The 20,639-nt window shown below is 39.8% G+C and overlaps 1 protein-coding gene and 1 long non-coding RNA gene across 3 annotated transcripts in view; one reads left to right on the top strand and one right to left on the bottom strand.

The window, feature by feature from the left end:
- Nucleotides 1-10,238, bottom strand: part of LOC138738414 (suppressor of tumorigenicity 14 protein-like) — a 35,445-nt gene extending 25,207 nt beyond the window's left edge. Inside the window, exons 1-4 of the mRNA XM_069888564.1 lie at nucleotides 10,138-10,238; nucleotides 8,723-8,830; nucleotides 7,479-7,595; nucleotides 5,415-5,531 (exon numbers count right to left, since the gene is read on the bottom strand). Coding sequence (XP_069744665.1) covers nucleotides 5,415-5,531; nucleotides 7,479-7,595; nucleotides 8,723-8,830; nucleotides 10,138-10,231 — 436 coding nt within the window. The 5' untranslated portion in view covers nucleotides 10,232-10,238. The remainder of the gene's footprint in view (nucleotides 1-5,414; nucleotides 5,532-7,478; nucleotides 7,596-8,722; nucleotides 8,831-10,137) is intronic.
- LOC138738417 (uncharacterized) overlaps nucleotides 1-20,043 on the top strand; it is a 51,685-nt gene extending 31,642 nt beyond the window's left edge. The window contains exon 4 of one of the 2 annotated variants that reach the window (XR_011341535.1): nucleotides 14,684-20,043. This is a non-coding gene — a long non-coding RNA (uncharacterized lncRNA). Of the gene's footprint in view, nucleotides 1-8,509; nucleotides 9,533-14,683 lie in introns of those variants that run through there. The other variant, XR_011341536.1, reaches the window with a different exon arrangement.
- Nucleotides 20,044-20,639: the final 596 nt, after the last annotated feature.

Here is a 20,639-nt window from a genome sequence, read left to right as displayed (position 1 = left end):
AATGAGCTGGTTTTCCAGATGTTATTTTGTTAATACCATTTGTGTGGATTCACAAACCTTGTATCCCCAGATGGGCTTCAGTCTATTATCTGGGTCCGATGCAGGATCTCAAATGGAAATCTCAGCTATCCCTGTGCCTCCACTTGAACTGCTCGGTTCCTTCTGCAGGTTGATTTTTCCCCTCCAGATTATGGAATCTGCAGTTCTTGCACCTCGATCTTTTGGTTCATTTTGATTCATAAAATGCTCAGCACTAGGGAGAGCTAATTCATAGCATGTTACTTATATTCAGTTCAATTTAAATTCAAGTGGGATGCAACATTGTGTCATGCTATAAAATGGAGAGAAGATGCATTCTGCCTCTCTGTCAAGAAGATGACAGCAGAAAACAGAATTTTCCTGCTGTATAGTTAATAGTGAGTCTGAACTTTGCTGCTTTTGTGCATCTCCCTGTGGCTCCCTTAAGTAAATGTTGCGAGTTGTCTATCCAAAGACCACCTGGTCCTAATGAAGAGAAAGGGACTTGCACCAAATAATTTACTGAAACCTTCCTAAATAAGAATAAATCGAGGTCAATATCAAACTGGAGGCACTTTTTAGTTATAAAGCAAACGCTTGGTTTCGTTCAGACTCGAAGGTGACCTGATTCAGGCAGCAAACAGAAAGATCATTGTATTGTCTGTAACAGGAAAGCTCACATGGTGACAGAAAACCCAAATATGGGCTTGTCAGCTCAGGCATTCCTTTCAAGTACAGCTGAGTAATGAAAGACAACTATATCTCAGTACTTTCTGCCAGCTGAGTCATACAGTAAGGAACAAACTGGATACTGATTGCAGAGGATAAGCCCAATAAGAAAATCAATTATCTCAAAGAATTAATTGGTTCCCAGGGAAAAATGGGTAATGATCCTCCACTGACTTGACCTTTGTTGAGAACTAAAGGCTGCATTTTATGCTTACATTTCTTTCATTGTTTTGTCATTCTCTGCAAATCCCCCAAAAAATAATGTCCGCAGCAAAAGAACGTAATTGTTTTCTCCTTCTCTCAAGTTTTTAAAAAGATTTTTCACAATGAAACCTATGGTTTACATGCAATGTAAGACAATTATACACTTGGATGGTTAATTAAATAATTTTGAAACAGCATTAGCTGCATCACCAGTTTAACTGGAAGATTAAGAGAGATAATAATCTGGCTATTCGGGATCACATCAATCTCAGTAAGTTAAACGTTCACCAGGTAGCAATCTTCCTATTACATCTGTAGAGGGCTGTATGGATCCAGGTTATACTCTAAACTTTCATTTGGCTCTCTCTAGCAGTTTAAGGCAGGCACCAATACACCACACAATGCCACATTGTCCCAACATTGCTGCAGACTTCAAAGACATGTTTGGGACACCAGCCTGGATCATTGATATACCCTTTATTAAACTGATATGCCCTAAACCTGGTTGTATTTGGGAAAAATCAGATCTACGGACAGGCCATTGCCAGAAGATGTATTTAATTCTTTGAATATGGAATCTGGTAGCTGTGGAATTCTCCTCCTGGCTCCACATTAAAATCACAGCCTGTGACTGGTTGTTGCTTGCCCACACTTCTCTTCCCAACGGGAAAATCAATGAACTTTCCAATGACTACTTTCTAGCTGAAATCAGCTCTCTTCATCTCCTCTGCTATTCTCAGTGGCCGATCTTCCCAAGGGTAATTCCCTGCAGAATCCCAACACCAGCTACATTTCTAGGCATAAAGTGAATCAGTATATAGTTATGTTAATAAACCTATGTAAGTAATCAACCCTTGGCACCTTCCTCTGTGGCCACAGGAAACGCTAGACTTGCGTCCACTCCTCCACCCTCACCATTCGGGGCCCCAAACAGTCCTTCCAAGTGAAGCAACACTTCACTTGTGAATCTGTGGGAGTCAGTTACTGCATCCAGTGATCCTGTTATGGCTTTATCTACATCGGAGAGATTGGATGCAGACTGGGAGATCGCTTCGCTGAGCAGCTTCATTCTGTCCACATCAATGACAGGGATCTCCCAGTGGCCGACCATTTCAATTCTGTGCCCCACTCCTGCGCCAACGTGTCTGTCCATGGCCTCAAGTACTGACTAACCAAGGCCACCCGTAAAATGGAGGAGCACCGTCTAACATTCTGTCTTGTCACTCTCTAATTGACTTCTCCGGTTTCTCCCAGACCATTCCTCATCCTCCCTCTCTTCCCCATCTCTGTCTTCTTTCCTCTAGCTCTCCACCCCTACCCTCTCCATTCACAGAACCATCCCTCATCCTCTTGTTGCTGGTGTTCCCTTCTCCCCTCCTTATTCACCTCTTACCTCCTGCCTGTGGGACTGTGCTCCTCCCCCTGCCCCTCCCCCTCACCATTTTGTTCGGGCACCTGCTGACATTTTCCTCGTACCTTGATGAAGGGCTCAAGTTCAAAAAGTTGTTTATATATCTTTATCTTTGGTGTATGAGTTGCACTAACCTACGGAGTTTCCTCAACTTTGTGTTTTTACTTCAATCACGGTGTCTGCAGACTTTCATGTTTTACAAAATGCAAGTATGACAGCATTTGCAATTTTTTTATATAATATCATTGATGGTTTGGGTATGTGTTTTATTTCCATTCATTTTTTGATTTAATAAAATATGTACCACTCTTCACCTGTTGGACACACCATTGCAATATTCACATGATGGACTTCTAGCCTCTATGATTTACCAAATTTTGTTTAATTACTTTTTTTTCAGGAAGGCAATGGCTTTCGTAAATTGGAGAATGGTTGTGCTGGGTGTGGACATGCACACTGGTTGTAATACCGTATCAAGCAGCACCTTTATGCCCAAATTTACAGGACCTGTGTAGGGGATGATAAAACTCAAATCATCCTTAAGATTGTTTGAGCATACTTCGTCTCATTGTACAAGTGCAACCCGAGAAAACAATGTTCTCCGGTCCTCGGTGCAAAGCCTGCAGGCACAAAACCGGACAAAACACACAATATGGGTCCAGGACATTTTGGCGCTAACAGGTAGATTTCACTGCAGGATGAAGGGAGTGCTGAGATGTCACTGCAGGTGAGGGGAGTGTGGAGATGTCCCCCTGGGGAGAGGGGAGTGCTGAGATGTTATATTTAATTAAAAATATAATAAATGCCCTGTCCATTGCCAAAAGCCAAAATATCTGGCGCCAAACTGTGGACACCAAAATGTCTGAAGGGCTACAAAAATCTTGTTTTTTTTGCCAAAATATCCGTCATCAAACTGCGGATGCCAAATGTCTGATTATGAAATAATGCATATGGAGGACAAGTATTTTAAGCTATAAAAATAAATATTGTTTGTATAAATGAGTGTCTCAGATGGTTAGTGTGAGCAACTCCTTTGGTCATTCAGCATTCTCACTGCCCGTGGGAAGAAGCCTGGAGATGTTGGCTCTGATACTCCTGTTAAACATATTCATCCAATGTCTTGCCTTGCTGTTTAACTCTCTGCATTCTATTACAACCTGCGAGTGGAAATTTAAGCATAATATCGAGTGCCATAAAACACATCATCTTCCTGAAGTCAATCGTCAAATGATTCATCCCTTTGGTCTGGCTTGGTAATGTGCATGGAATAGAATGTGTGAATTGCAAGAAATTCCTGTGGAGTGGTGTGCATATTTCAAAACAAAACATGCCTCGACATGTTTCGCATCTTCCTCTCCTTAGCTACTGATCATTCTTGGAATCATGGATGGTCTCACACGGTTATCCTTAAGCTTGTAAATGCTGCTCTGAGTCTTTGCCCCTGTTCTGTCCCTCATCTTCCACAGAAATAAAGGGAGGTGGAATTTCTACCAACATATGTAACTAGCATATAATTATAATAGTTTGGGTCCCAGCCATTAGAAACCAGTGCACACTTTAACTGACAGTGCAATAAGTGGCAATATTACTTTCTTTTCTTTGGCTTTGCTTCGCGGATGAAGATTTATGGAGGGGTAATGTCCACGTCAGCTGCAGGCTCGTTTGTGGCTGACAAGTCCGATGCGGGACAGGCAGACACGGTTGCAGCGGTTGCAAGGGAAAATTGGTTGGTTGGGGTTGGGTGTTGGGTTTTTCCTCTGTCTTTTGACAGTGAGGTTGGCTCTGCGGTCTTCTTCAAAGGAGGTTGCTGCCCGCCGAACTGTGAGGCGCCAAGATGCACGGTTTGAGGTGATATCAGCCCACTGGCGGTGGTCAATGTGGCAGGCACCAAGAGATTTCTTTAGGCAGTCCTTGTACCTCTTCTTTGGTGCACCTCTGTCTCGGTGGCCAGTGGAGAGCTCGCCATATAACACGATCTTGGGAAGGCGATGGTCCTCCATTCTGAAGACGTGACCTACCCAGCGCAGTTTGATCTTCAGCAGCGTGGATTCGATGCTGTCAGCCTCTGCCATCTTGAGTACTTCGATGTTAGGGATGAAGTCGCTCCAATGAATGTTGAGGATGGAGCGGAGACAACGCTGGTGGAAGCGTTCTAGGAGCCGTAGGTGACGCCGGTAGAGGACCCATGATTCGGAGCCGAACAGGAGTGTGGGTATGACAACGGCTCTGTATACGCTAATCTTTGTGAGGTTTTTCAGTTGGTTGTTTTTCCAGACTCTTTTGTGTAGTCTTCCAAAGGCACTATTTGCCTTGGCGAGTCTGTTGTCTATCTCGTTGTCGATCCTTGCATCTGATGAAATGGTGCAGCCGAGATAGGTAAACTGGTTGACCGTTTTGAGTTTTGTGTGCCCGATGGAGATGTGGGGGGGGCTGGTAATCATGGTGGGGAGCTGGCTGATGGAGGACCTCAGTTTTCTTCAGGCTGACTTCCAGACCAAACATTTTGGCAGTTTCCGCAAAACAGGACGTCAAGCGCTGAAGAGCTGGCTCTGAATGGGCAACTAAAGCAAAGAGTAGTTCACGGACAAGTTGCTCTTGTGTCTTGGTGTGAGCCTCAGATTGAAGAGACGGCCATTCGTGTGGTACCGGATGTAAACAGCATCTTCATTCTTGAGGTCTTTCATGGCTTGTTTCAGCATCATGCTGAAGAAGATTGAAAAGAGGGTTGGTGCGAGAACGCAGCCTTGCTTCAGGCCATTGTTAATGGAGAAGGGTTCAGAGAGCTCATTGCTGTATCTGACCCGACCTTGTTGGTTTTCGTGCAGTTGGATAACCATGTTGAGGAACTTTGGGGGGCATCCGAGGTGCTCTAGTATTTGCCAAAGCCCTTTCCTGCTCACGGTGTCGAAGGCTTTGGTGAGGTCAACAAAGGTGATGTAGAGTCCTTTGTTTTGTTCTCTGCAATATTACTTATCATTGCTGTAATGTATCCTCCCTGCTCCTTCAGCTACCTAGATCCATTGGTTAAGGAGTGTAAAGTTGCTTTACTTACCACAATACAATTCATCACTGAGATCGAAACAATCCCACACACCATCACATTCTGCATTGGGTTTGACAATACATTTTCCATCAACACATTTGTATGTGTCAGTCGTACAATTCACATCTATCAAAGTGTAGAGAAAGCAGAACTAATATTGCTGAAGTCTGGAGATATTGAGAGCACAAGCCAACACACATAATACTACAGTTAAATAAATCTTATTGGCTACTATTAATGACAATGATAATCTATTTAATTGGAGAGGTAAATAATGGAAAAAATAAATATTAAGAATACATAAATGGCTCGAATATAATTTCCATTTTTTGGACTTTAAATATTGACAACTCTGCAAATTCCAATTTTGTTTAGTTCAGAAATAAAAGCATTTTTTATAAGCCAATTAAATATAAGCAACAGTACCTAGTGTTTGTTAATTACTGATACTAAATTATGGTTAAATTCAACAAGACTGAACTCTGCTTTTGATGGTTTCCATTATATGCCAATAATAACCATCTTCACCTACAAGTACCTTTTTAAAAGATGTATTTTTAAAATGTTGATGCAGGATACATATTGAAGGTAGTTTTACCTGAAAATAAGGGGCAGTTATGATCGAAAGGAGAAATTTCTTCACTAAGAGTGAACCTTTCTAAATCTCAGTGCAGATGGTTGTTGAGGATCGGTCATTGACTTTATTCAAAATTCACAAACAAATTGCGGGTTCAATAGTAGAAACCAGTGTATCATGGGAGACTACAACAGGATCAGGGAGGAGTTGGCTAGTTCAGACTGGGAACCAAGGCTGCTCGATGGGACAGTTGAGAAAAGTAAATGACTTTCAAAGAGATTTTCCACAGTGCTCAACAGCAGTGTTTTCAAGACTTATCCATTAGATAAGGATGCATGGAGTTTAACTTCCCCCAATTATTGGCTTGGATAGAGGATTGGTTAACCAATGGAAGGCAGAGAGTTGGGAATAAATGGGGCGTTGTCTGGTTGGCAATCAGTTGTGAGCAAAGTGCTGCCGTGGTTGGTGCTGGGCCCACAACTGCTGCAGTGGTTGGTGCTGGGCCCACAACTGCTGCAGTGGTTGGTGCTGGGCCCACAACTGCTGGGCTCACAACTGCAGTGGTTGGTGCTGGGCCCACAACTGTTCACTGTGTTCTTTAACGATTTGGAGGAGGGGACTGAGTGCAGCATATCTCCATTTACAGATGACACTAAATTGAGTGAATTAGCAAATTGTGCCAATAAACACAGAGAGTCTGCAGAGAGAGAGAGATATGTGAAGTGAGTGGGCAACGATCTTGCAGGTGGAGCATAATGTTGGTAAATGCAAGACCATCCACTTTGGAATCAGAATTTGTCATGAACAAGTCACGAAATTCAGTGTTTTGCAGCAGGCAATCATAGAACAAACATTCACTCTACAAACCATCTTAACATCATTACACAATAACAATAATAGGGCCCAAAAAGTGAGGCAGTGACTTGGGTTCGTTGATCATTCAGGAATCTGATGACAGCGGGGAAGAAGCTGTCCTTGTGCCACTCAGTGCTCGTCTTGTGACTCCTGTACCTTTTTCCTGATGGTAGCAGAGGGAAGAGGGCATGGCCTGTGTGGGGGAGTGGTGGTGGTCTTTGAGGATAGAGGCTGCTTTTTGAAGATATCACCTCATGTAGATGTCCTCAATGGAGTGAAGTCTGGTGCCCAAGATGCCGCAGGCCAAGTTAACAACCCTCTGGAGTTTATTCTGGTCCTGAGAGTTGGCACCTCCATACCAGGTAGTGATGAGGCTTACCAGAGAACAGAAGGTGAGTCTGTGAGGACAGATCAAGTTGCTTGCCTCATAAAAGAGACAGCTAGAGAGGATTTTGCATCATGAGGGTATTAAGAGATAGGGAGAAAAGGGTGGCTGTGGAGCCAAACCAGCCACGATCTATTCAAATGGTGGAACAGGCTCGATGGGACAGATGGCCTACCCCTGCTCCTATTTCTCATGTTCTTTGTTCTTCTGCTCTTGTTTCTTATGTTCTTGGTAGAGCGAAAGATATTCCACATACCTGTTTTATCACAATTCACCTCTTCATTGTCATTGGGACAGTCGGCATTTCCATCACACAAGGCAGTTATGGGTAAACACCAATTTTTGTGGCATGCAAAGAATCCAGCGGCACAATCTAGAAAGAGTTGAAAACAAAATATTTACAAAATATCCTGAGGCTATTTTAAGAAATTGCAGCGGATTCACTTTCCTCGTAATTACATTTAGTGTCAAAAATTTGTGGCTATAATGTTGTTCTTGACGTCTTCTTTTGTTTCACACTGGGAATATGTGAAATAATCCTAGTGAAATTATGTCTTTCACTGAGATATGTGATTTCAAAATAAAATGAAGGCCAATGAAAAAGTAGCTGAAATAAAACGATAAAGGTCACAGTATGAGATCAATTGAAACACACCTCATCTCCCTGCACTAACTACCTTTGTGTTTCAGTGGATCAGTGCACTATAATGAGATGCTGGGCTCAGTGGCCAAATGAGAATCAAGGAAATATCAAACAAGGCAAAAGAGGAATCTTGTGCTGCAATACTGATGCTGCCTGTCGAAGAAACAGGTTATATTTATGTCTGTAATGGGAATACTTTGATTCTATTTGAAAGTTAGGAAGCTTGAAATATACTTCATCATTATTGGAATTCAGGTTACCTTTTTGTTACTGATGTTGTAAATTTATTTATTTCTCTATGTGCTTTGGTCTGAAGCTCTGCTCTTCTGTACTTGTGTCAATGGACAAGATTGTACTGATGGGGCATCTTCTGGACTTCCTCACCAGCTTGCCCTAGCAAGATAGTACAGGCCTATTGGAGGTCAGATGTGGCGAGTGTAGAGATCAGAGCTCCCACTCTGCCTCTACACTCACCACTGATTTCCTGACGAGAGGATTTAGATATATTTCAGCAATAAACTGGTAAGCGAAGGTTTATTTAAAACCAGCTTTATTTTAAATAATGTTCATGTATCAGTTAATATAGCTGCTTAAAGTAGTTTTATGTATTTATCATTTATACATTTTCAACTGTCTCTGTTCAGCCAAATGGATAATCTGCTTTGTGAAATGGCCATGACAGTAATGCCAGGAGGAAGTGAAGGGCTCTTGGAGAAGGCACGGGTTAGATGCAATCTAGCCCAACAACTCCAAAGGGAAACGTTTACGAGACAGTCAATGGATTTGTACGAGAAGTAGCCTGATCTATATTCAACAAACACATAACCTTTCCACAATGGAAAAAGAAAGCAACTTACCACAATTGGCTTCATCACTCGTATCTTCACAGTCATCAACTCCATCACAGACCCATATTAGCGGTTTACACATCTTATTCTGACATCTAAACTGGTCTGATGTACACTCTAGAAATAGGCCAGATAAAATGAAGGAGTTGAAGAAGATTTGGATTTTTTATGACAAATTAAAGACCAGTCGTTAAAACTTACTTCTATGTGAATATTTTTCAGCAAAACCAGGCAAGTATGTGTGAATGAGATTAAAAAAGAGAATGGGAATTTATAGATAAGTTCCATGTACTGACGCTGTTTCCCAGTTACACAAAATACGAACAATAATTTAAGTGTACAGTAAAAAAAGATTTAAAAAATGGAAAAATTTAAAAATATTCACAGAAGGGGGCATGGTTCCTTGGTTTTAAAATGAAATTAAACACTGTTTTTTTTTCCTGATGATGAAAAAACTATAGAAATTAGAACGTTTAATTTCAGAAAGTATTGGACAAAGACAGCCAATACAAAATGAGCACAATTCAATGAGGAAAATGTCTGCACGAGTGGAAGGGTCACAATTTTCACATTTCTCTTTCATAAGTACCTCCTGATTTCACAATATTAAAGAGGCAAGGGAATTAGTTTGTTGATTTGATACATTTCCCCCTTCATTGCATATCGCCAAAATTTCATTTTTATAATTTTAAAGGAATTCCTAAATTTAAATCTGGGCCCCAACATTACTTCGCCTGTAATACTTTCTAATCACATGGTGTTTTCCCTCTGTTTATGTCGGTGGCAGAAAAGAATAAAGCTACATGTGATGATCTGGGATTCATGTGGTTAGAAGAGCTTGGTTCGGCTGCATTATTGTTTATTATGACACAATACAGGAGGGTTAAACACTCCAATGATGTTCATTTGGGAAAAATTGCCCCACCTTAAAACGTTGCAGCAGTATAACCATCTCCTCCTTGCTGTGTATTGCTTTCCTACTTCTTCACCTAATTCTTACCAAAGGAATTTTGTCAGAATTCAACCCATAGAACATGCTGTCAATAGTACATCTGTTAATCATCCCTCTAAAGATATGATGGCATCAGGTGTACACCTGTTTATGCTTCTTTGAAATACAGTGTTGAGAATTGTTCTTGTTCCCTTTAATACAATTTTAAATAACTGATCATGAAGCTACACTGGGAAAGCAGAACTTTCTAAAGGCAAAAGACTTCATGTTGTTGGGCTGATTAACAATGAATGCAAACATTTCATTCATAACTGCAGGAAAGTATCTATCCAAAATGAGACACCGTCATTGAGACATAGATCTCTAAATGTCTAGGCTGTTCAAACAAATCAAGTGATGCATTCCTTTATAACAAAAACCATCTTGCATCTTTGATTTGAAACTACGACCATCTTTATTCTGTTTAACTTACCACAGTTCATCTCGTCACTTCCATCCTTACAATGAACCCAACCATCACACTTGTTGCTCATGAGCTCACATCTTCCATCTCCACAAAGATGCATTCCTTGACATTCTGTAACAATTTATTTCCCAAATATATTAAATGAACGAAGGATTATTTTTTGTTCACACTTTAAAAAAAAAATCCTATTACTTACATGTCAAACCAAATGCAGATTTTCACCTGTCACATGGCGGGTTTGGTTTGAGCCATTTAACAATAACAGTGCAACCAATTACAAGTTTGATCAAGACACAAGCAGATGTGAGGAAAATCACCCGATGTATTTGGACTTTAAAATTTTGTAAACATCTAAATCCAGTTGGAATTGCACCATGGGTGTGAGAGTTCAGGCCAAGCTGATGAATGAATGAAGAAGGGTTCCTCACAGCAGCGAGGGCAGAGATTTTCCTCAAAGTCACCATCTTGCGTAATAATCACGTTTTCAAATAGATCTTTCAAAAGATGCCCAATCCCCTCTAAACCTTTGCTGGATGCTGTAAAGTTTTGCTAGTCTTCTTTGCAAGCATTAAAGACCAATTTGTCCAAACCCAAATTTCTGTTGGGTCCAAAGAGCTGACACTTTCAGGAGGAATACAGCAGTCAAAGCCCGCCAGTTACTTTAATATCGATTCTTGATGGTTAAATGTTGAAGGGAATCGAAGGTTGTACCAAAAGCAGTAATTAAAATTGGAAAATATTTAAATAGATTCATAAACTTCAGCTTATCAAATGAAAGACAGTTAAATACAGATTTTAATAATCAATATAATTGTACACTTGCAAGGAAAAGAAGCCCTTATTTCTAGGAAATCATCTGTTTGACAATAGAGCAAGTATGTTAGCTTCACTAACTCTGAACGTACACACAGTACAGGTCCCTCGTCCCACAACGTTGTGCTGACTTATATAAATCTATGCCACCACCAATCTAACCCTTCCCTCCCTCAGTTCCATAACCTCCTCCATTTTCTTTTACATTCATGAGCCTATCTAAGAATGTTTTAAACGTCCCTACTGTATCAACCTCAACCACTACCCCTGCAGTGCATTACAGATACCCGCCACTCTATGGGTGAACAACCTACCTGACACCCTCTCCTAAATTTTCCTCCACTCATTTGTTTATTGGCCATTGTCACCTGGGGACAAATATGGTGGCTGTTTGCCCAACCTATGCCTCTCATAATCTTACAACACCCTTATTAATTTGCCTCTCCTCCTCTATTGCTCCAAAGAGAAAAGTCCAAGCTTGCTAAATCTTTCCTCTTAAACTCTGTAAGTAAAAAACAGAAACTAAAATCAAAATGACAAAAGTCCATCACAAGGATGATTTTGATACAGTGCACAAGAATGGTATGAGTTTTGTTAAAAAAAAGATTAACCAGCCTTTATTGCTAGTTTCAAGTTGACAGCCTTAAGTACTACTGGTTGGTAGTACTGCCTCTTTTATTTGCCTTTGAAGAAGACCGCAGAGCCCACCTCACTGACAAAAGACAAAGGAGGAAAAACCCAACACCCAACCCCAACCCACCAATTTTCCGCTGCAACCGTGTCTGCCTGTCCCGCATCGGACTTGTCAGCCACAATCGAGCCTGCAGCTGACGTAGACTTTTACCCCCTCCATAAATCTTCGTCCGCGAAGCCAAGCCAAAGTGAGTGAGTGATTTGCCTTCCTAAGATGTAGCACCAAAGAGCCAAATGACAGGACTATTTTCCACAGAAAAATAAATGGGTTCTTCTCCCCTCATGTGCATTGATGCATGTTGAACACAAAAATAAGCAAACAGTCTTGAAAAGGAATACCTCTTTATTGTCAAGGGTATGAACTGTTTAACCCAATAACTGTCAGTTCATCTTCTGGTTTGGATTCCTCAAATGTAAGTTTGAGTCACATTTGTCCTGTTTCATGACTTGTATCATTCCAATTTTTACCTTCAATCACAAATTTGATCTGAAAATCTAATTTTATGATTTAAAATACATCATTTTTTAATCAAAAATTCTTGCTGATGAAATTAAATCTCTTTTATAAAACTTGCATAGTCAGTCAGGGATTGACAAATCCAGAACCAGGACCAAACGAGGTCTGATGCATGAAGCTTGATTTTATACATCGTGGAATATACTTGCCTTCTGTGGGATTGAAGCTGCTGTATTCAGCACGAAATCCGAGATTACTGGCAGAAACATCTGAATGAAACTTCACTGTTAGGACATTGGATGAACTGGGGACCACAAAAGTCTTATCGTGTTCACCACAGTAACTAAACAAAGAGTCAGATGCAATGCAATCATACATTTCAAAATAACATTTTTTAGAAATTTGCCATTTCTTTACAGTTTAGGAAATCTTTACACAATGACACAAAAGCTATTGATGCAGATTTGCTATAGAAAATTATTCTCGGATTTTGTGGTAAAATTACTCATACTGTGGATTTTATATTCTTCATGTAACGTTATTCTATTGTCTCGCTGGAAGAAACAAAACTAGTCATCTCCATGAGATGTTTTGGTAAGAATTATACAACTAAAATTGAAATGGTTTGGGACATTTTTTTTGCTTGGGAAAAAGACTGATTGTCTACCCTGTCTATGTCTGGAATAATTTTATAGACTTAATTCCAATCTTTCCTCAGCCTCTGATGCTCAAGAGAAAGTAACTCAAGTTTGTACAACTTCTCCCATAACTCGTACTCTGTAATCAAGGCAGCATCCTGGTAAATTCCTTCTGTGCCCTTTCTGAACCCTCCACTGCCTTCCTTTGATGGGCGAACAGAATTGCACATAATGCTGGAAATGCAGCCGAACCAAAGTTTTGAACATCGGCAACATGACTTCCTTCCTCTTGTACTCAATGCCCCATCCAATGAAAGCCATGAGCCTTCTTTACCACCCAGTCTTCCTATTTCCAAAGAGCTATGGACTTGAACCCCAGATCAATGCTTTTAACAGCTCTGCCTTTAACTGCATTTGTTCCTCTTAAATTTGACCTCAAACATGTCAGGATTAAACTCAATCTGCCATTTCTCTGCTCACATCTGTAACTGATCTCTATCCGGTTGTCTTCTTTGATAACCCACTGCACTGTCCACAACTCCAATCTTTGTACCATCTGCAAACTGACTCACCTTTTCATCCATTTAAATATATCACAAACAACAATGTCATTTGACATTTGATCCCACATCTGATATTTGGAAATAATTTTCAAGTAACTATTCACAAAAACATTTCCTAGCTGTGTCCTCTAAAATTGTGACTGACCATTGCCATCATTATTTTACTTCAAGATGGAACTCTCAACAAATGCAAATTTCAATTGACCTCATCATACACTACATTGACAAAAAAAAATCTAAAGTACCCTCATCAACAATAAGGGTGAAGAAAAGCAAACCAACACGAGTTCCACTTGGGGACTGATCGGTCTGAATTTTTTAAAAAGATTATTAAACACTAAAAAACATTCTCTATTATGTACCGTATATCATTTATAGAAATCCAGTCTTTTTTACAGTCGGGCTGCACACCTTCCAGCTTTAGTGTGGAAAACTGAATACGGAATTGCAGGTTTGGATCTGGTACCTGAAAGCAAGATGGAAAGCGCACAGAGTGAATACGATGAATTTTCAGCGGTTCCATTTCTGTTATTCTGTTGAAGCGGCATGAATAGATGGTCTCTTTAGTTTGGATTTACATGAAGATCCACAAGACTGATCGTTTGCCTGTGAGTTTATTCACCAAGTGGCAATAGTCAAAGCCTGACCCTGCCAAAACAAAACTGGCCTCAGCAGCAACCATTTATATTTATATAGAATCCTTCATGAATCAAAGCCATCCCAAGATATCTCACAAGGAGACAAAGCAGTATGACAAGTTATCTAGAAAATATTAAGTCATGTGACCAAAAGGTTGGCCACTGACGTAGACATCAGGAACTTGTCTTAAAGGAGTTAGGCACAGAAACTTAGAAAGAGAATAGCAGCTGCCGGAGAGGACAAAAGAAATTGGGGATGCACAGCAGATTGGAATGAAAGGATTGTGGGGATGTTGGGGGGTTGTGATAGTCCAGATCTATCACCAATGTATATAGTGTAAACAGTTACAGTATCTAGACTGTGCTTACAGCGATTGGCTGAGAGCTAAGCCACGCCTACTGTCTGGGCCTTAAAGGGTTGTGTCCCTAGCCAGGTGGGATCATTCCGGACTGGTCGGCCACCTGTGAAGAGCTCCTGTCTTTTGCTAATAAAAGCCTTGGTTTGGATCAGTAAGTCTTTGATTCTTTCGACGAGGTCTACAGGGGTAAAACTAGAGGATGTACAGAGATAACGAGCCTAGTCAGCATGAAATAAAAATGGCAAAGCTGTTCAGTAAATCAGGCAACATCCACGGGAGGAGAATCAGGTCCGAGCTTCTACCTCTCAATTGTTCCAGGTTTTCCAGTATGAGCAGTTTTCACTTCAGTTAGCACAAATTTGCTTATATTTTTTTCTTTTTAAATTTACAGATGTTACTTTTCTTTCAATCATTATGGAACTGAAGAACAAAACCTTACAACCCCAAAGATCTGCAGCCTCTAGAAACAGGATCTGACCTTCTAAATGTATTATTTTAATTTTAGATCATGAATTGATTGCTTTATTTAATCTTTTCGGGTAATGAAATAAAGGTATTGGGCCTATTTATAATTTCACATCAATCAACACCAGTGAGATTTTTTACATTTTTTTTTTTACACACACAATAACCCCATGTAATGAAAATACATGTCCAAAACAAGTCAATATCAAAATATTTTAAATTTTGCTTCTGCTAACTCTTTCCCTTTCCCACTGAACTGTGACATTTTCTGAACATTGCATGTAGTTTGGATGCACTTTGGGAAGTCATATAGGGAGAGGACATATTCAGTGAGTGGAAGGGTACAAAGGAACAATGATGAACGGAGGGACCTTCAGCTTCAAGTACATGGTTCCATGGAAGTTACAAGAGAGGTTGAAGGGGTGGTGAGAAAGGCATGTGTGTCTTCATAGATTGGGACACAGAATATAAAAGTTGGGATTTTGTGCTCCAGCTTCACAAAACTTGAATGTATTGTGAGCAATTCTGGTCACAAGATTATTGGAAAGTCATAGTTGGAGAAGAGATTCATGAGATGTTGACTGAATTGGAGGACTTGGGTTCTGGGAGAGATTGGATAGGCTGGGCTCATTTTCCCTGGAGGACAGGAGGCTGAGGGGTTATCTGACAGAGGTATACAGCATGGAAACAGACCCCTTCAGTGCAACCTGTTCATGCAACCAAGTTGCCCATTCAAGTTGTTTTATTTGTCTGCATTTGATCCATATCCCTCTAAACCTTTCCTATTCATACAACCTGTCCAAGTGTCTTTTAAATCTCTTGCCTCTGCCACTTCCTTTGGCATCTGGTTTCATATAATCCACCACATACAGTGGAAGAAAAGAGCCCCCTCGGATCTCTGTTAGATCTTCCCAACCCCACACCTGGAAACACAAGCCCTCCTGTTTTAGACTCCCCAACTCTGGAAAAAGACTGCGATTATTCACCTAATCTAGGTCCTGGATGATTTTGTACCCCTCTGTGGTCCAGGGAAAACATTTCCTCACCTATCCAGCCTCTCCATATAACTCAAACTCTCCATCCTCATAAATCTTTTTGAACCTTTGCTATTTAATGGCATCCTTTCTACAATGAGATGATCAGAAATGCAGGCAATATTCCTAAAGTGGCTTTCCCAATGTCTTGTACAGCTGTAACATCATCATCACCTGCCCTTGAACTAATGCCCTGACCAAGCTGGTCAAATCTTTCTTCAATAATCTGATTCACCCCTTTCAGGGAACATGTACTCCTCATTCTCTGTCGCACTGCCAGATGCTATATATGATCGGAATTAAAAGAAAAACAAAGGTTAAAAAAATTAATATAAAGATCGAGACAGACAATTTAATTGCATTGGAGTAAAATTATAACATAAGATAGTGAGTCATAAATGACCCCCATAGTTTCCGGTATCTTCTATCTGAAAATAATCTTAGAAAAGAGCCTCTCATCTCACTCAGTGCATGCCAACCAATATGTATCCATCGATACCAATTCCATTTACTACACCAGGTTCATGGCCTTCCCTACTCTGGTGATTCCAGTACTATAACCAGATAACCATATAACCGTTTACAGCACGGAAACAGGCCATGTCGGCCCTTCAAGTCCATACCGGTTCACTTGAACAACTCCACTAGCTCCTCCACAAACTCCTGAGGAAGTAGAGGCTTTCTTCATGATGCCATTGGTGTGTTGGTCTCAGGAAAGATCTCATCCAGATTTTTTTTAAAAAAGATCTCTGCCTCTCCCAGCAGTGCATTCCATTACCAAGCACCTTCAGTGAAAAGAAATTATTCCGACATCCTTTAAATCTCTTGCCCTCTAGTTACATCTGCGAGTTTATTCCACCTATCCTATTTATATCCTCCATAATTTTGTACTCCTCTAACAGGTCCCCTCTCAGGCATCTCCAATCCAAAGGAAAAAATACAGTCTTTCCAAATAACTGAACAACCACTCCATCCCAGCCAATATCCTAGTTAGTCTCCTTCGCATCCCCCGTCCAGATCAATCACCACTTTTTTCTGCGGCAATTAAAAACTACACACAATGTGTAGGCTCACCAATGCTTATGCTTTATAAAACGATGTCATGGCATCAGAATTAAGCAAATCTGCTCTGCCAATGCCATTCGAGTCATGGCTGATGTACGTTTCCTCTCAACTATATTCTCCGACCCTGTCATCCTTATTAAGGAAGAAACTATCGACCTCCACTTTAAATATACCCAATGATTTGGCCTCCATAGCTGTTCTGCAACTATTCCGATCTTATATTCTATTCCCTGGCTAATGAAGGCTGCCAATCCTTTGCTGGAGTCTTCAAGGATCTTTGGACCTCTGTTCCTCAATACTTCCAAGGGTGCTACCATTCATTGTGTTGCCCTAGGTATACCTGTCCACCACACAAATGCATCACCTCGCAATTATTCTTTAAAATTCTTATGTGAATCTGACAAAGCTGCAGAGCTTAATTGGATATGTTGATAATTAGATCTTATAATTCTACTTGCGACATGCCAACCCTGAAGAAAAATTAAGATTAAAAAATTTTTTTTAATGAAAATTAACAAGTTATGGAGCAAATAGGCTTGTGTTAATTCAAACACAGGAGGAAAAATGTAACGTCGGACATGAAACTGAAAGGATAAAATCAATGTTGAGCTAATAGGAGCTCATTAAGATTTGTGATGAAGCCCACCATGCAGCCTCACATAGATAGTAGACAGCCACACCCTGAAACTCACAGTGGCAGCCAATCAATTACTTACTGTAATTCTCCAGGCACAATTCATATTTGGAGGGTAGTAATGGGGATGATTTGGGGAGAGCAGGGTCCCATTATAAGCGGTTATAGTTCCACCACAGGCTGGAAATAGAAAAATAATAGAATAAATGTACTTCAGGATCGCTGTCCTTGGAGAGTTATAAATAGCTCTTGCAGCATGCATTCATACTGCTAAACAGACTACAAATAAAAGCTGAGGTTTTAAGGTCCTTCAGCACTGCAAACCTCCTGGGTATTTGTGCTCTGATCATTCCAAAATCTGAGCATCTCACCTTTGGTCAGCATGTGTTCAGCTGCTAAGACCTTAACACTCTGGATTACCTTCCAAAATTCTAATTTCCTCTGGCCTCCTTTAAGATGCACTTTAAGAGCTTCCCCTTTGACTACCTGTTGACTGTATGCCATAGGCTTGGGAACAGATTATTTTGACTAGACACCTTGGAGGTTTTCTTCTACTTTTAAAAGGTGTTGTATAAAAATGTCATTGTTTTCCAAAAATACAGATTTAAAGGGAAGGTACGGCACTAATCCCTCCATTTCATAGATGCGCTAAAATCCACCACTGGCATGAGCAGTGAAAGGAAACGGAGCTGAGATAGAAGGTCACCTGTCATCTTGATGAATGGCAAAGAAGGCCCAAGGGCCAAATGAGCTACTTCCGATTCTATTTCTTATACAGTTCTGACATATTCACAATATAAACATGCCCATCTTAATTAGATGGCTCTTGATATGTGTATCGCTTCTTATTAAAATATTTTTATTGATTTTAATAAAGAACTTATACAAACAAAAGGGTACAATTCAATAAGATGATATGGACAGTTACACCAACTAAATAAGACATTCTGTATAACCCTAACACACATAAATTGTAAATCATATCCATAATTCATATTCTAAATACCCTTTATAGAAAAAGAACTCTAATAATGCAAACAAAAAGAAAAGAAAAGGATAAAAAACCCTAACCTCTTTCCTAACCGCATTGCCAGATGCTATATATGATTGGAATTAAAAGAAAAACAAAGGTTAAAAAAATTAATATAAAGATCATGGAAAAGATACGAGTCAGACAATTTAATTACATTGGAGTAAAATTATAACATAAGATGGTGAGTCATAAATGACCCCCATAGTTTCCGGTATCTTCTATCAGAATTTTTAATTGAATAACAAACTTTTCCTTATTCAAACAGGAAAGATAAAGGTTCCATTATTGTCATGTAATACTACATTTAGAATGTAACATACATGAAATTCTTTAACTTTGTTTACCGTAAGGAAGACAGAGATTCGCAACTTTGTCCAGTGCCACTCGCAGAAATGAGACCCCAGCAAGGAATGAACTCGCAACCCCGGTTTACAAAACCAGTGCTCGGCCAAGCTATTGGAGCCCCATATGTCAGCCAACCACTGATCATGAGTAGGTGGGGCAGCATCCTTCCATTTAGGTAAAAATCGCACGCCTCATCAGAAGAGAGGCAAACGAGATAGTGCAAGTCTGGACCAATGTTAAATCTATATTGAAAATTTTTGATAGAGTGTATAAAACCTCTCTCCAGTATTTTTCTAGATTAGGGCAAGTCCAGAACATATGAATTAATGACACTTCTCCGCTCTTACACCTGTCACAACAGGGAGTCGTACCGGAATAAAAGTGAGACAATTAGCCTTAGACAAATGTGTTCTGTGTACCACTTTGAATTGTAATAGACAATGTCGAACACATAATGAAGAGCCATTACCCAACTTAAGAACTGTGTCGCAATCCACATCAATATAGTCAAATTTAAATCCTGTTCCCAAGCATATGTATATGTAAATATGTTAATATGTATATCTAAAATAAAACTACATCCTTTACATGCAAAGTATAGGACTCTCTAATGTGTAAACATTTTAAACTTAATTTTATATCCATGCTACATTTATTTAGATGCCAGAATTTTATATCTGGACTTCTGCAAATCAATTTATTGAGCCTACTTTTAAAATCCATCATTTACCCACCAAAAGTCTACTGACTTTTTATATCTGGACTTCTGCAAATCAATTTATTGAGCCTACTTTTAAAATCCATCATTTACCCACCAAAAGTCTACTGACTTTATACAATGTGGCTACTTTGCAATGATTACATGCAATTTATGGCAATGCAATTTTACCACACTTATTAATTTAACCTAGAGTTGTGGGTTGTATTAGCATAAAATTGACATTAGACTATTCCATGGCTACTTGGTTTATCATTCTTTTAATTATTTACTCTAGTTATCTACTGACCTGCTGACACATTATTTATGGATACTGGCAGGATTTGAATGGGCCTTAACTGCTGTATGTAATTTTTAAGTGCAAAGATATTTATAAAAGGTCCACTTACCTTGTTGTCTGGCACTTGTACATAATAGTACAGTATTATAAAAATAAAAGGCTGGAAACAGTGTGAAAGTTGACTCACTTGTTTTCTTGATGTATTCTACCTTTGCTTCAAGCAGATTGATATGGTTGGGTTCTGAAAATAATGTTGCCAACATTACATTTCCCGATGATGTTATCGTGAAGGATTGTAAAGGTATGCGTTCACCACTGGAGCATATTCTGTCAAGTACAGATTCGATTGTTGGAAGTGGTTTTACACATTGTTCGACATACTCAGTCAAAGAATTAGATGTGACAGTAGTTACAGTGTATTCGTTTGTCAAGTTTAAAGTGACAGTGGCAGACGTTGAGCCCTCAATTTATAAGAATTATGAGACTATTCAATGATTGAGATCAAATTGCTTCAGAGCTACAGTTCAAACCCAAAAGTGATAATGCATAACACATTGCTTCATATTGAAGGCAAACAGCCACGCATTGAAAATCATGTTCATGCTTATTGTCAAATTTACAAAAATGGGTTGGTAAAGTTTGTTCAGTGAGCAATCCAGCTAGACACGTCATAATACAACAAGGAAAGTACAAACGTAGGGAGCTACAGAGTGTGTGTGTGTGTGTGTGTGTGTGTGTGTGTGTGTGTGTGTGTGTGTGTGTGTGTGTGTGTG

The sequence above is a fragment of the Narcine bancroftii genome, chromosome 7 (genome assembly GCF_036971445.1).
Source record: "Narcine bancroftii isolate sNarBan1 chromosome 7, sNarBan1.hap1, whole genome shotgun sequence".
Taxonomy (NCBI): Eukaryota; Metazoa; Chordata; class Chondrichthyes; order Torpediniformes; family Narcinidae; genus Narcine; species Narcine bancroftii.
Note: the sequence above shows the minus strand (reverse complement) of the source record. Positions and strands in the feature narration are given on the sequence as shown.